A 15626-nucleotide genomic window follows, 5' to 3' on the forward strand; every position below is an offset into this window, starting at 1 on the left:
TAACCCTTGTCAGACTTTGAAGTCATTTTCACTCCCACTAAAATAAATGCACTCACTGAACTACAAATTTCTTTTACAGTACTAATTTAGGTATAGAAAAAACAATTATGAGAAAATTAAACAGATCTTAAACAGTTTTGTGCTTAGATTGGTTTATATTTCGACGAACTGATATAACCTGACGGGTATATTTGGTGGGACAGGAGGCAATATAAAAATAAAAGTCACACATTAACTACACAAAAATGTAATTTAATCAATCTGATGGTCGCAATAACATTGAACTCGTCGTCGTATACATGTGTCCACGCCGCTGGCTCTTATCGTATCACTACATCTATCGAAATCTCATTAAAATCTATTACGAAAATCGTATAAATATTTTCCAATAGTTACATCGTAAGGACGAAGCAGCGGCGTGCTGCAGTTAGTGTTCCACTGACATAACTCCAATTAAATTTATCTTTTTTCGTATACTGTTTCAGATATCTTGATTTAGAACACATAGACTTATTTCTACAATTTTATAACCGAACTATTTCTAAGTGGAACAATCGATTTAATTACACTCGTATAATATATTATCTGCACGCTTCGTTGATAAAGAACGACGAAATAAAATAATAATAGAAACCATTAACATTAACTTATACACTAAATTAAAAAAAAAAAAAAAAAATTAGTGCTAGCAACATCGTTAGCACCGCATAAAAAATACAATATATATCGTTCTGATATTCACACCACTCGAATAGCAATGATAAAATAATACATGATTCTGTGTAAATGGATATAATTTGTATCTGCTGATATATCTTCGCGTGTGTCGGTTTCCAGTAGCGATACTCCGTGTGCGCCGACTATAAATCCTCTAATAAAATATTAAAATTGCACACTATACCGGCACGGCTGAAGAAAACCGACCGACCGTACTACTCACTACTAAAAAGCAAGTTTTTAAAAGAAACATAATTATGTAAGGAATTTCGTTCGTTCACACTCCGTCTTAGATACATAACTTTACAAATCCTCATGTATTGCGAATTAACAAAGTATTACCTTAAATCGCTGATGTTGGTTTCGAAGCAACTGATTATGATCGTAATTATGAATTTTAAGCACTAGTTTTGTATCTGAGCCGAATAATGAACAAGTGTATATAAATAGTATAATTTGTAAAAAGTAATGCTTCGTTTCGCTATCGTGTGCACAGTGAGTTTTACGTCGCCCGACCCTCAGTCTCGCCTACGTCACGAACTACGAACACGAACCAGCAAATACCTGAACACTTACAGATAAACATTACACTACATTGACTTACAACTATCGTATATTTATATTCACCGCAGTGAGGATTATTTAGTGAACTTATGAAAGAGATCCCTCCACTCGCTGTCGTGGTTAATACTGCCAAATAATTACTTTAGAAACCACTGGGCCAAACGAAAATAATACTTTTGAGAGCTGCCTTTACGAATTACATTAAAAATATATTAAATAAATACTGGACAATAAAATAGTTAAAAATGTAAATAATACGATAAAAATTATACATTTTCAATAAAATAATCGCATATATTCTATGAACGGTGTGGGATTAGTATACAACGTCCTACGAGCTAGGGGCGCGGCGTTGCCGCTCTGTGCCGCGTTATAGTAATGGCAATTTTGTGGAAGCTGCACGATTATACGTTGCACCTGGAACAAAATATATTTGTTAAACGGAACTGCAGCAGAAATTATGTTAATTCGTTTTGAGAAACAAAATCTCTTACGTCCGTCACTGTGCTATTAAAATCAAAGGAACACTAAAAACTTAACAATCTTATAATTACGCGCATTATGACGTGACATGACAATGCTTTGTAAACTCATTTCATATAACACGAGGATCGCATCAAGTACCGTTACGAGGTGCGTACCCGAGTCCGCCTAGGGCGACAAGTCCTGGTGCATGGGGTCGTAGGCCATGGACGCGTCGTAGGGCGGCTGCGGCTGGTCGTACGGCGGCGCCGGCAGCGAGTAGCCCATGGAGTCCTGCGTGGGCGCCGGAGACATCATGGGCGTGGCCGTGCCCGACGCCGCCCCCATCGAGTAGGGGGACGCCCCCGCCGCTGCGGAACAAACATCGCTCTGTAGTGTCGGCCCGGGGGACGCCAGGTCGAGAATGCACTAGCGCCTCTTTAACTATTTATTGTTGTCCCCGTATTTTAACTATCATTAGTTATTATAATTTATGACAATTAAAAATAAAAAAAAAAAACAATTATAAATAACGTTACTTTACTTTTAATCCAATACATTTTCATTCAATAATTTAGTCATTTAGGGGTCGATATCCAATTCTATCCCAGCATTCATACAGAGGGACAACGGGTGTGATTTAGAATATTTAAAAGCAAAGAAATTGTAACCAATAATTCAGCTGGAGCGTAATGCTTATCTAGAACGTAGAGTAGAGGGCAATGCAATCTGTTTACTGTTGTACGAGGCGAGGCCGGCCGGAGAGCGCGCATCGCGCCTGCCCGCGCCCGCCCAAGACAGGTCTGTGTGCGGAAACCACGCGTACAACAAACGCTTTACTACACACACCACATGCGGAGCGGCCTACCGCCGGCTATACTGAGCTGCTATGTCTCCTGTGCTGGACAATGTCAATCATTGTCTTTTCATAACAATGAGAAGAATTGTCAATTAGATATTTGATGGAATTCTCGGTACCACCATATATGACTTGTGACCGTTTCGTCGGTTTGACATTAAACCAAATGTTATTAAAATTATAGAATTGCAAGATAAAATCTGTCAAGAGATATTTGATTTCTAATAACTCAATTAGCAAATAATTCCTCGGAGAGGTTTTACGGTATGCGTGTTTATTTACCGGCGGCTTTCTTGGCGGCGTAGAGGTTCGCCTCCTCTTGTGCCTTGCCGATGTTCTTCTTGTAGCGAATGCGCTTGTTGCCAAACCAATTAGATACCTGTAAATTGTACAATCAATTTTATATTTAGTATTTCTATTTTCTATTATTTCTTTCCTGGTATTAATTGATTAATTTAATTATAAAAGATAAAAATGGAATACATAATGTGTAGAATAGTATTATGATGATATCCAGAAGCATTACACCATAACAGACATACAAAATAAATGGAGGGCGCAAGTGTAACATAACTGCTGTCGTGAGCCGGCTCACCCACATCGCGAGGCGCCCGCAACTGACCGACCCTCCCTCCGTGCGTCACCGCGACTATACCTGCGACACGGTGATGCAGCAGCGCCGCGCCAGCTCCGCCTTGACCTCCTCGCTGGGGTAGGGGTTGGCGAGGTGCGAGTAGAAGTAGTCGTTGAGCAGGTCGAGCGCGCGCTTGCTGAAGTTGCGTCGCTTGCGGCGCGCGTCGAGGAAGCTGCGGGCAGGGGGAGCGTTACCGCGGCAGTACCTGGGACACAGTGATGCCGCACTTGCGCGCCAGCTCCTCCTTGGCCTCCTCGCTCGGGTAGGGGTTGGACAGGTGTGAGTAGAAATATTCATTCAGGATCTCGGACGCCTGCTTGCTGAAGTTTCGCCGTTTTCGGCGAGCGTCCAGGAAACTGCAAGCGATCACACATTTTCATTTTTGTCTGAGGCCGAGGTTGAGCTGGACTCTTGATATTTAAACGTAATTTCGAAGGCGGCATTATTATTAGCCAATCGGTTTGATGAAGGTTATTAGGACATTAATATACAATAAAATGTTTTATTTACACTAAGAAAAACAAATATACACACCGTGAACGTAGAATCATAACAGCCTCACAAGTGGACTGCTTCAATTGCATCTGGATGGAGCTGAACTTCTTATGTATGATCTGTACCATGCGCTCTATCTCCTGTTACATCAAAAATATATTTACAAATATAATTTGAGAAAAAGAATATTCATTGAATATTGAACATAAAAGATTGTACTAATTTTTTTAGTATTTATTATAAATGGAAGAGAATGAAAATTATTTAATCAAAAAATATGGAGTGTCTCTAAAGTGTACAATAGGATTTAGAAGGATAGAATTTTGAAGTGACTGTTTTAATACCTACATAATTTTATTTTATTTTTTATATCCTAGGACATTTTTCCACACACGGCCATCTGCTCCCAAATTAAGCTTGTACAGAGCTTGTGCTATGGAAACCAGACAACCGATATACTACATATACTATTTTTCTTTTGTAAATACATACTTATATAGATAATTACAAGCAGACTCAGGACAAACAGATATGTTCATGCACACAAATACCTGTCCTGGGTGGGAATCGAACCCACAACCTTCGGCGTGAAAGGCAAGCATCCACCAACCACGCCAACCGGCTCGTCAAATATACTAGATTAGATTTTCTACAACGACTAATAATACACTGGATTACATTTTCTACAACGACTAATTATGTGCGCTAACCTTAGGCGTAATGGGACGCGTACGACTCTGCTCTCGAAGGAGGTTCATGACATGAGTAGTGAACTCGTTGCAAGCATTCTCGTACTTATCAAGCTCCTGGTGGTAGATTTGACGGATCTGCGCCAGCTTCGCACGGTAGTCGGAATGCTCGATCGCGTTATCTGCTTGGGCCACAGTGCCTTAAGTTGCAGCAAAAGGGACAGAAAGAGAACATGCAAATCTGACCCAATGCCTTGTTAGTTTTTGATCATTAAATCAAGGCAGAGAATGCAGTTTAACTACACAATTCTACTTTAAAGACATTTTTTTTTTCTTATAAGGTTTTGGTTATAGTGTAAGGTGCACTACCTTTTTCTGTTTATGCTTAAATGTCTAGATAAATATTTATTTGCAGTAAATATGGAAGCACCAAAATTATTTAAATTATTTGCATAAGTTACATTATATTATGAAGGAATATTTGAGAATTAATCTGTCTATACTACAATCATACACACTTTACTGGTGGTAGAGCTTTGTGCAAGCTCGTCTGGGTAGGTACCACCCACTCATCAGATATTCTACCGCAAAACAGCAGTACTTGTTATTGTTGTGTTCCGGTTTGAAGGATGAGTGAGCCAGTGTAATTACAGGCACAAGGGACATAAAATCTTAGTTCCCAAGGTTGGTGGTGCATTGGCTATGTAAGCGATGGTTGACATTTCTTACAATGCCAATGTCTAAGGGCGTTTGGTGACCACTTACCATCAGGTGGCCCATATGCTCGTCCGCCTTACTATAATATAATAAAAATTAAAAAAAAATCATACAAATACAATAAAATGTATCTGTACAAGATATTTAAGTACATCTCTATGCTATATAATTTGATATCAAATATCTAAATAATGTAAACAATCAAAATTATCTCACTATTGATATATAATTTATTTATTTATTTATTTATTGGAAATAAAATAATAAATAAATTTATTGGAAATAAATAAATAAATATAATGTATGGGAATAACTAAAATAAGTACTGTACAAATATTAACAACCCTTTATACCAAAACATACGATATTACCTTCACCAGATTACTGTATATTATAGTCAAAAGTATGAATTCATAATCACCCCATTCTCCTGCAGCAGCTGAAGCTGATGCTGCTGCACCAGCCCCACCACCCTTTTCTGGACCTGCAACTCCCTCGGCAATCAGCATGTTATCTAGACGCATCAGTTGAGGGTCTGGAGGCTCCTCCTCTTGGGTATTCCGGAGTGACAGAACTATATGACAAAAAAATGTGTTAAAGAAATACTATCTATTTGATTTATATACGTGCTCCATGAATTTGACATCTATAATATTTTACCCGGAAATAATGTTTACAATTTACCTGTTTTTTCTTTAATTTCACATAAAACTGAAAAAAGCGCAGGCTTCATTCTGTGACAATTAAGCGTGTGTTTCCGTGCTTGTGCCTCATCCAAACTCTGATCGGTGATGTTCATTATTTGTTGCAAGATTTCACCAATATCTTGCTTACGCGCTTCACCATCACCCGTAGCAGGAGCCCCATCACCTCCGGGAAGACCATAGCCTTGAGGTCCCATGAGACCACCGCTATGCGCCATCATTCTGTTCGGATCGTCCATTTTCTAACACTCAATACATAAATTCACTTAAAACTTACACTACATACGTATACTTGTTTGTACGTGGTATAATGCCTGTTTCACAAAATAAAAACAATTCAAAAACTACTTTCAAGCTCTGCTTGGGAAGCCTTGGCTTCTCCCTCCTTTCTTCAGGCAGTAATAAAATGGCCGACTTCTTTGTGCTGTCAAGACTAAAATATTTGCAAAAGAAAACAAATAATTAAACTATTTCCCTCACGCTTCATCTCGTAATCATATAAGCCGTGATTTAAGGAACGAAAGAGATAGTAAGTAAAATGTTACCAACTAAGTTGTATGACCTATATAATATATTACTTTTTTTTAATCGATCGGTATGAGAATTTGTTTTCAATATTCTTTATCGTATAACTTCAATAAAACTCGACGAACAATATTTTTCTCCATTCTCTTCTACAAGGAATTATTGTCATATTTTGAAACAAAAAATATTGTATGAGCTTTGACAGATAAATGTAGATAACATTGGTTTCAAGTTTATGACGTTGTCAGTTATGAGCATATGCCAATGTCAATTTCCAACTTGATTTCGTGGATTTCGTCAGCTCATTAGGTAGGTACCACGCGAGCATCTTTTTTACACCGGGTACCAGATGTATTAATTCAAAGATAACATTAATACTCATTTAAATGAGACACATCTTACCGTTAGTTTATAAGTGTAGTATTATTAGTAAACATCTGCCAGTCCTACTTAACCACCTTAAACTTACACACAATCTTCCGCATTGGGGAAGCAATAAGGTTCATCGGAAGATCAAAATACCAAATCCATACAAAGATCTCATCATGGCTGATCCGAAAATTGAAGAAATTCTTGCTCCGCTTCGCGCCCATGTAAAGGAACAAGGTGATTTAGTGAGAAAACTAAAGGAAGAGAAAGCCCCAGAGATCGATATTAAAAAAGCTGTTGCTGAGTTAAAATCACGAAAGAAGGTTCTAGAAGACAAGGAATTAAGCTTAACGCCAGCCGAAGAATTATTCGACAGGGCAAAAATGGAGGACTTAATTAAAAGAAGATTTTTCTATGATCAGTCTTTTGCTATCTATGGTGGAATAACTGGCCAATTTGACTTCGGACCAATGGGATGCGCACTTAAAAGCAATATGATTCAACTCTGGAGAAAGTACTTCATTCTCCAAGAGCAAATGTTAGAGGTTGACTGCTCAATATTAACTCCTGAACCTGTACTTAAAGCCTCTGGACATGTTGAAAGATTTGCAGATCTAATGACTAAGGATGTGAAATCTGGTGAGTGCTTTAGATTGGATCACCTTATTAAAGCACACTTAGAAAAAATTAAAAGTGAGAAGAATACAAAAGCTGAGCTGAAATCTGAAATAGAAGATATTTTAGTAAAACTTGATGGTATGAATGCTGATGAAATGTCTGCTTTGATGAAAAGGTTTGACATGAAATCACCTATCAGTGGCAATGATTTGACTCCACCTATTGAATTTAACCTTATGTTCAACACACAGATTGGTCCCTCTGGACTAGTTAAAGGTTTTCTTAGACCAGAAACAGCACAAGGTATTTTTGTCAACTTCAAACGTCTCCTAGAATTCAATCTAGGCCGCCTACCATTTGCCGCAGCACAGATTGGAAATTCTTTCAGAAATGAAATCTCACCAAGATCTGGACTCCTAAGAGTTAGAGAGTTCACAATGTGTGAAATAGAACACTTTTGTGATTCAAAAGATCATCCTAAATTTGAATCAATTAAAGATACTCAAATGCTACTATATTCTGCTGATAATCAGGAGCAGGGCAAAGCAGCTGAAATTTTATCCATAGGTGAGGCTGTATCCAAGGGCATTGTCAATAATGAAACACTGGGATACTTCATGGCAAGAATTCACTTATACATGTTAGCAGTTGGTATTGACCCTAAGAAGCTCAGATTCAGACAGCACATGGGTAATGAAATGGCTCATTATGCTTGTGATTGCTGGGATGCGGAATGCTTGTCAAGTTATGGATGGATTGAATGTGTTGGCTGTGCAGACAGGTCGGCCTATGACCTCACCCAGCATACTAAAGCAACCGGTATTAGGTTAGCTGCAGAGAAAAAACTACCTGCACCAAAACAAATAGAAATTGTGCAAGCAGTCCCAAATAAAGCTACAATCGGAAAGGAATTTAAAAAAGATGCTAAACTCATAAATGATGCTCTAGCAGCAATGGAGACTGTTGCCTTGGAACAACTACAATCTGAATTGGAATCTAATGGAGAGTACACACTGACCACTACCAAGGGTGACTTTAAGCTTACTCCAAACCTTGTAAGTGTTAAAAAGAGTCAAAAAACTGTGCATGTGGAAGAAATCATTCCAAGTGTAATCGAACCCTCATTTGGTATTGGAAGAATTTTGTATTGTATTCTTGAGCATAACTTCAAGATGAGGGAGGGTGACGAGCAAAGAACCTATTTCTCCTTACCTGCAGCTGTAGCACCAATGAAATGTGCTGTTCTACCTTTGAGTGGCAATGTTGAGTTCCAACCATTTGTTAAAGAGTTATCGCAAGAATTAACTAATGTGGATGTTTCTCATAAAGTTGATGACTCATCTGGTTCAATTGGTAGAAGATATGCCAGAACAGATGAACTTGGGGTCCCTTATGCTATCACTGTAGATTTTGATACTATGAAAGAACCACATACAGTTACATTGAGAGAACGAGACAGCATGGGCCAAGTCAGATTACCATTAGTTGATGTACCAGCTGTTGTTAGAGATCTGGCAAATAGTAAAATATCTTGGGCTAATATAGAAGATAAGTATCCCAAATTTGAACAACAAGAAAATGTGAAAGGCGCTGTGGCGTAAAACATGACGACACTTCATGTTGGCTCAGCTGCTTTTTTTTAAATATAATGTATTTGATATATAGTGTATTTATTGTCGCTAGTTCTAAGCTTGAATTGCAGAAATAAAATTACTTTATATTTATGTAATTTTTTTTATCAATCAGTACTTTTTCAATACATATTTTTGTTTAAGAAACTTAAAATTAGGTACCCTTTTTCCACTTTTCTCTTCATTATTTGTGTAATAGACGATGAAGTATGTTGTAATAATAAGTTGACTCTGAGTAGAGTGATTTGGGGTTTTGGTTAAACAATATACAACATTAGCATGATAAAAATATGATTAAAATTCATGTTATATAATAATAGATAACATGCTATATATCAAAGAAGTAAGTCCAATTACAATGAAACTACACTTAACATTATTACTAAATTTAATTAATTGTCAAATACACAAATTGTAAACAATTAAATAGGTGTTTTATATAATATTAATTCATAATATTATCTATAACGTCGATCTCTAGAGCGAGATCTCTGACGATGTCGGTCACGTGATTTGTCTTGGTAACGGTCTCTGGAACGTGATCGTTCGCGATGGCGATCACGATTGTGGTCACGTTCACGATCGCGCTTGTCTCGGTCGCGCTCCCGGTCGCGGTCCCTGTCCCGTTCTCTCTCCCTCTCATCGCGCCGGGGAGGTCTGTCTTTAGCATGTCTGAAATAACAAACAATAATTAATAATGATATCCTTTATATTTCATATGTTTTACAGCTATGTATATAGGTGCTAGGTGTTTAATTTTAAATATTGAAACAAATAAAGAGTTTAAGGCATTGAAAGTTTAGGGAAGGGAAAAAGATTAATCTATTTTGAAGGGAAGATTTATAGAAGTTCAATGCGGATGACAAGATACCTCTATAAAAGAAAATTTAATCTCAACTAGATAAAGTAAATTTACCTGTCCCCCTCTCCATAATCACGTCTATCGCGATCATCATGTTCACGGCGATCAGAATCCATTCGTCCCGTGTTGTAATTTGTATTGGCATTGTTACTGCTGTTGCTGTTGCCGCTGCGATAGTTGGCAGCAGGCTTTGCAGCGTTGCTCTGTCTGTTGTGCTCTGCTAATCTTTGTCAGAAATATAATATTTAGATCAAAAATTTACACAACATTTCGGTCTATAATTTTAGTATTGATTGCTTATAATTTCGCCACTCGCCTATAGTGAAAGCATTCAACAAATATAAATTGCTTGTTCATAACACATATAAATTGTTATCATAAGGACAGCGCAAGCATAGATTAAAATTAGTTTTATTTATTAATCAATATATTTTGTTTTATATCAAATTATGTGATGTGAAAAGCATGAGTTTTCACCATAGGACGATTAACAGAACGTGGAACAGATTTAAATTGATGTAGTCATAAAATAAGTTATGTCTCTTGTTATTATAATATTATTGTCAGTTGTTAGGTTACCAATGTAAGCATAACAAAAAACAAAGACAATATAAATAGACAATAATATTTTAATATTATTTAACTCCCTGAAACAATAAAGCAAAAATTAGTTATTGTGAAAACTTTTTTTATAATATGTAAAATAAACTAGTTTTTATACATTAGTAACAGCATTAATTGATTAATTGATTATTAACAATAAAATTGGTAGTTTAATATTTTTATTTTCTATTCAAAGATGATGCAGTGTCAATGTCAAGTATCATTTAAATACCTACTTCTGCTCAATTTGCTTCTGAATAGGCACAGGTATTCTTGGAAACAGTGTGCTGAACCAGTCTAATTTGATGAGCATTTGTCGTACAATGGCACCCATGGTTGTGGAGCCTCCACCACCGGCACGTGGGTCCACTTCTTCTTCATCATCTAAGTAGTCTGCATACCAGTCAAAGAGGTCTGCTGGAGGCTGAGTATACCGAATATACATAAATCCTGATGACAATAACAACAGTTGAAGTGACAGGATTTACATTAAAATTATATATATGAAAATATGTATAGGATAGAGATTTAATAAGAATTACTTTTGTATGATGTATTAAAACACCTGGGACCTTAAGAATAAATGATTATTAAGCTGCAACTGGTTAAAGTCCTTAGGTACTTTTTTTAATTCATTTAATACCTACTAACAGAAATAGTGGGACTGCATTTTATTAAAACTTATCATTGGAATAGATCATGAACATGGTTCAGGCAGGCAGTTTGGACACTAAGCACTACACCAATATCAATGATGTACAATTAAATTCATAGGCATGGTCAAACAACATTAGTAGTGACAATTAAATGTTTTTTCTCATCATACCTACCAAGTGCTCTGATGTATGGAGAATCGGTGTGTTGCAGCAAGCCATTAACCTGTTTTCGTGTCAGCCTCAGAGTATATAGCTTGTACAGCAAGCAAAATGCAGTCGACACAATGCCACCCGCACCAACACCTCTAACCTATAATAAATAGCAAATAATTATAACTATATTTTTTTTAGCTAAAATTGCTACGTTTTCCAGAAGTTACTGATAAATAATTGAAGTTTGTCTATATTAAATTAATTTTTAAAAGAATAGTTTTTTCAAGTTAATCACTGATTTAATAACATACTCACGCCGCCACACATGCCAGTTTGTCCCGCCGTCTTGCGACTTCCGCGCTCCCACGGCTCCAAATGCTTTACTTGATAGTAGATCTCATCAACAACTTCATGATATGTCTTCAACTTGAACAGATGCACTGGAGACAATACCGTACTTTAATTTAATGTCTAACATAATTACAATAACCACGGCGATGTAAAAGGAAAGAAAGGATGTAAATTCAGGAAATGATTGTGATCCATACTCCTTGGTGTTGTTTTGTTTGCTTACCTACCTTTGAAGTAGCTAGAACCTTGAATATTCGCTAATATTAAAGGGTTCAGATTCATAGTTTGTTCATTACCCCATATTGGTAATACGTTATGCTGCTTGCTTGTCTTTACAGGTTTCTGTTGATTGTATTCTGAAAATACAAAATGATAAAAAAAAATTGTCGTCTAACACTAACGAAAGTTCAAGACAAAACATACCTTCGACTTCAGACATTTTAACAATAACTAAATAACTAATACTTATCGTATAAAATAAGAAGAAAACTATGTTATTATTGAAAGCGCTATGGAAAGCTTTATATTGTTTTGCCTCCAAAAGAATCCAACCAAGTTACGTTTAACGTGCAACAAATAGCTATCATGACGTGCATAGTGAATGACGATTTATTATCAGTGTTACCATATTTTTACCAAAAAAATTGCTATTCTACTCAAAACCTACCATTCCATCAATAAATATACATAATAACTCATAAAATATTATGTATGCAACTCATTCTTTGTTATTTTAAATATGATTAATTAATGATCTAATCACGAACTAACGAGTGATCGCCATTTATCCCGATTTGTGATGAACCCATGTAAATGATCAGTCCATCGTATGGGCGTCCTTCCATGTGGTCTGGTGCCTACCTTGCCTTGAACGACAAGGCTTGTATAAATGTAAATATGCGTTTTTTAATCAGCGCCGAAATAAATATCATAGTATTATTATAAGGATTTTTTTGTTTGATTACAATCTAAACAAAATTTATTTAGTAAGATAAGCCATTATGTTAATACAGATTGTTGTATGTTAATATTATAAATTTAATATTTTTCATAAAATTCAAAATAGATTCTATATTTAAAAATTGATCATAGCTAATGAAAAATTTCAGCCTTATCTTATTCAACTTATTCCTTCGACTTATTGTAAAGTCTATAAAGTAAAGGAGGTAATACACTTGCCTGAAAAATGGAGCAGGCGCCTGGATTCAAGTCGTACCATATTTTGCATGCCTATCACGTTCTACTGTTTTTAGTTTTCGCAATAGATAGTCGAAGTGAAATCAATAATATCATATGACATATCTATGTGGCTAAATTATGGAGAAAATAAATATTATCGTATTCTCTTACAAAACTGTTTTGTCATAACACTTTCGTAACATGATGATGAAAATCATTAAAGAAAACAAAAACAACGAAAAACGTGCACTACCGGCAATTGGTTATCTACTGATAATTATTGGTATGCTCGCTATGTTTTGCTTGGTTCTGCAATCAGTTAACATATGCATATAAAAGAAACTGGCACGTACCTTGCATGCAACCTAACAAGCTGCAGGCGTGTGTATTTCCGCATTTAAATTATAAAAAATAATCGTATCGATATTTGTTCACCTACGTTTTTTCAATTTTCTCAGGCTAAACTTTATAGTAAAAAATCAAACTCTGTATTAGGAACATATGAACAAAACAAATGACTGCACATACATTGGAGGCATTGTATTAAGGGGCTTTGATTTCTACAATGAACTGTCATCTACTTCAAAATGTGTGCTATTTCTACAGCAGACGTTGCGTTTGCATCTACTAGAAGTTCAGTGACCCATAATATTTATATTATTAGGCATAACATTCCGAGGGCAGTCAATTCGTTAGAAGTTAGGATTGCTGCACGCAAATAGTACATTAAAGCTGTTGAGAGCTAAAAGGTTTTTAATAAATCTAATATAATACAAAATTGAGCTGAAAGCACATGAAACTTAGAAATATTTAAACAAAAGAAATTATACTTATATATAACTATAATGTAGGTAGTGAGAGACAATTATTTAAACCATATTATTTTTTATTTACATATACTTATCAATACATCAATGTTACTTATAAAGAACCTTACAACTATTTATGTTACTGATAATATAATTCCAAATTCATGCCATCGTGTATTTCATCTGAAAATTGTGCTCAGAAAATTAAAGTCAGCTTTTTATATATAATTAATAGTTTATAAAGAAAAATCTGTTGAAATGTTACTTTGATGGATGGATACTGTTGCATGTTAATAATTATGATTTTTCAGTTGTTTGTTAGTATTTCACCCTTTTGGGGTAATAGTAATGGTGGTCCTGTTATGATTAGTCATGGTTTAGCATTACTGATCATTTAAAATTAAATGAAAAATATTTATTATAACATTCTATTTATGGATATGTAAGTTTTCTATATTGTTTTGACACAAAAAAGGCTTGACTTAACCCAGAATTTCCAGAGATTACATTTTCAACACCAAAAAATAATCACTCCCAATAAGCCCCAATGGTTAAGAACTACTGTGTAAGCGTTGCTAATATTATAAATGTGAAAGTGAGTTGATTTGTTTGTAGCTTTCACCTCTTTAACTACAAACATCATGAACTTTTGCGTACACATTATTCAGGGTATAGAAAACAAAAAAAAGTACTAACCACCTCCTCCATTATAAAATAAAACAGCATTCCCTAAAAATTGTAGATATTGCAGACAAAAACTAATATCTAACACATAAGAATATTACAAAGTATGTTTAAGCCGAGATGGCCCAGTGATAAGAAAGCATGAATCTCAACCAATGATCGCGGGTTCAAACCCAGGCAAGCACCACTGAATTTTCATATGCTTAATCTATGATTATAATTCATCTCAAGCTTTACGGTGAAGGAAAACATCGTAAGGAAACCTGCATGTGTCTAATTTCACTGAAATTCTGCCACATATGTAGGAATAAGCTCAAAACCTTCTCCTCAAAAAAGGAGCGGAGGCCTTAGCCCAGCAGTGGGACATTCACATACTGTTACTGTGTATGTTTAAGTCTATAAAAAATATATATATATTTAGCTTAACTGATAGATTCTTAACCACTGGCATTGTTTTTAACATTCTAAAATATGTCAGTTAATAAAAAAAGGTTTCACTGTAACAATAACAAAAGATTGAGACTGCATGAATTGTTATGGGAGATAAGTAGGTAGCATCTTAATAATTATTGTTTATTTGAATGTCGTAAAATTGCATAGATAAAATATTCTATAGGATCATATTATTTATTTTTCGTTTTCACTTATGTTTCACAATGCATCACTTCCACCAGTATAAAAGTTAGCCTTTAAAATGATAAGTTTTAAAAATTTACATTTAATAAATTATAAAAATAGCATAGCATATAATCATAAAAAATAAAAAGGATACAATCTGAGAGTTTAATGTGGTCCTTGAAAACTGTATACCACTTCTTCAACACAATTTTATCATATCTGGTGCCCGTTTGTGCCGCTATAAGTTTTTTCAAATCGCCTACGGTGTCATCGGGGTTACATTTCACTCTTACTTTTTTGCCTAGACGATCGTTACATGTAACTTCCAACATTTTCTAAAATAAATTTAGGTTATATATATTCAATGCACAATAATATTGTATTTAGGCAATCGTAATGGTTTTAATAAATAAGATATATGATTTTACATATTGAATTATATAAAAAGAACAAATACTAACTTTATAACTGTTTTCAACTATTTATTGTTTTCTTCTTTAATGATTCGATAATAAATAAACTGAACGCCAATGTCACTTCCAAAAAGCTTAAAACTTTATAGTTTATACTTACTTAGTAGGTAGGTACCTACATAGGTATTTCAAATATGAAAACCATAGACCATATTAATAAAGAGGGCAAATGGTGGCTGAAAGTATTAAAATGGGTTGGATTATAGTAAAACCAAAAAAAATGATAAAACAACTATTTCCTCGTATGTCAAAAG

At 35.2% G+C, this 15626-nt stretch overlaps 4 protein-coding genes across 9 annotated transcripts; 1 reads left to right on the plus strand and 3 right to left on the minus strand.

The window, feature by feature from the left end:
* Positions 1-231: 231 nt before the first annotated feature.
* On the minus strand, positions 232-6284 carry LOC126777408 (homeobox protein extradenticle). 4 transcript variants are annotated; one of them, XM_050500441.1, is made up of 9 exons: positions 5822-6284; positions 5559-5711; positions 4442-4620; positions 3771-3871; positions 3442-3592; positions 2885-2981; positions 2481-2546; positions 1923-2114; positions 232-1698 (listed from the first exon to the last, which is right to left on the minus strand). In XM_050500441.1, the coding sequence occupies exons 1-8, from the start codon at positions 6078-6080 to the stop codon at positions 1933-1935; spliced, it is 1188 nt and encodes a 395-aa protein (XP_050356398.1). In that variant the 5' UTR covers positions 6081-6284; the 3' UTR covers positions 232-1698; positions 1923-1932. The 4 variants fall into 4 exon arrangements, with proteins under 4 accessions (XP_050356398.1, XP_050356399.1, XP_050356400.1 ...); XM_050500442.1 differs by having other exon boundaries at positions 4442-4602; positions 5822-6282; XM_050500443.1 differs by lacking the exon at positions 2481-2546 and having other exon boundaries at positions 5822-6283.
* A 360-nt stretch (positions 6285-6644) lies between these two features.
* On the plus strand, positions 6645-9077 carry LOC126777191 (glycine--tRNA ligase). The gene has a single exon (XM_050500163.1). It carries the CDS (start codon positions 6753-6755, stop codon positions 8952-8954), a length of 2202 nt encoding a protein of 733 aa, XP_050356120.1. The 5' UTR covers positions 6645-6752; the 3' UTR covers positions 8955-9077.
* A 277-nt stretch (positions 9078-9354) lies between these two features.
* LOC126777535 (pre-mRNA-splicing factor 38B-like) lies at positions 9355-12205 on the minus strand. Of its 2 annotated transcripts, XM_050500586.1 has the most exons (7): positions 12033-12205; positions 11837-11965; positions 11574-11698; positions 11280-11415; positions 10686-10899; positions 9901-10071; positions 9355-9656 (listed from the first exon to the last, which is right to left on the minus strand). In XM_050500586.1, exons 1-7 carry the CDS (start codon positions 12046-12048, stop codon positions 9443-9445), a joined length of 1005 nt encoding a protein of 334 aa, XP_050356543.1. In that variant the 5' UTR covers positions 12049-12205; the 3' UTR covers positions 9355-9442. The 2 variants fall into 2 exon arrangements, with proteins under 2 accessions (XP_050356543.1, XP_050356552.1); XM_050500595.1 differs by lacking the exon at positions 9355-9656 and having other exon boundaries at positions 10682-10899.
* Positions 12206-13638: 1433 nt separating this feature from the next.
* On the minus strand, positions 13639-15507 carry LOC126777814 (ubiquitin-like protein 5). Of its 2 annotated transcripts, none has more exons than XM_050500975.1 (3): positions 15328-15445; positions 15054-15234; positions 13639-13780 (listed from the first exon to the last, which is right to left on the minus strand). In XM_050500975.1, exons 2-3 carry the CDS (start codon positions 15229-15231, stop codon positions 13737-13739), a joined length of 222 nt encoding a protein of 73 aa, XP_050356932.1. In that variant the 5' UTR covers positions 15232-15234; positions 15328-15445; the 3' UTR covers positions 13639-13736. The 2 variants fall into 2 exon arrangements, with proteins under 2 accessions (XP_050356932.1, XP_050356943.1); XM_050500986.1 differs by having other exon boundaries at positions 13658-13780; positions 15361-15507.
* Between the last annotated feature and the right edge of the window lie 119 nt (positions 15508-15626).

Source organism: Nymphalis io, chromosome 2, assembly GCF_905147045.1.
Source record: "Nymphalis io chromosome 2, ilAglIoxx1.1, whole genome shotgun sequence".
Lineage (NCBI taxonomy): Eukaryota > Metazoa > Arthropoda > Insecta > Lepidoptera > Nymphalidae > Nymphalis > Nymphalis io.

What these genes read in the sequence shown, in the direction of transcription:
- LOC126777408 (XM_050500441.1), bottom strand. Translation starts at nt 6,080, where the DNA reads ATGGACGATCCGAACAGAATGATGGCGCATAGCGGTGGTCTCATGGGA. An exon ending in AGCTGCTGCAGGAGAATGGG is followed by an intron (nt 4,621 to 5,558) that starts GTGATTATGAAT and finishes CTGCAACTTAAG; the next exon opens with GCACTGTGGCCCAAGCAGAT. An exon ending in GTTATGATTCTACGTTCACG is followed by an intron (nt 3,593 to 3,770) that starts GTGTGTATATTT and finishes GATCGCTTGCAG; the next exon opens with TTTCCTGGACGCTCGCCGAA.
- LOC126777191 (XM_050500163.1), top strand. Translation starts at nt 6,753, where the DNA reads ATGAGACACATCTTACCGTTAGTTTATAAGTGTAGTATTATTAGTAAA.
- LOC126777535 (XM_050500586.1), bottom strand. An exon ending in AGGTTCTAGCTACTTCAAAG is followed by an intron (nt 11,699 to 11,836) that starts GTAGGTAAGCAA and finishes TATTGTCTCCAG; the next exon opens with TGCATCTGTTCAAGTTGAAG. An exon ending in CAGAAGCAAATTGAGCAGAA is followed by an intron (nt 10,072 to 10,685) that starts GTAGGTATTTAA and finishes TTTCTGACAAAG; the next exon opens with ATTAGCAGAGCACAACAGAC.
- LOC126777814 (XM_050500975.1), bottom strand. Translation starts at nt 15,231, where the DNA reads ATGTTGGAAGTTACATGTAACGATCGTCTAGGCAAAAAAGTAAGAGTG. An exon ending in CCACATTAAACTCTCAGATT is followed by an intron (nt 13,781 to 15,053) that starts GTATCCTTTTTA and finishes CACAATTTTCAG; the next exon opens with ATGAAATACACGATGGCATG.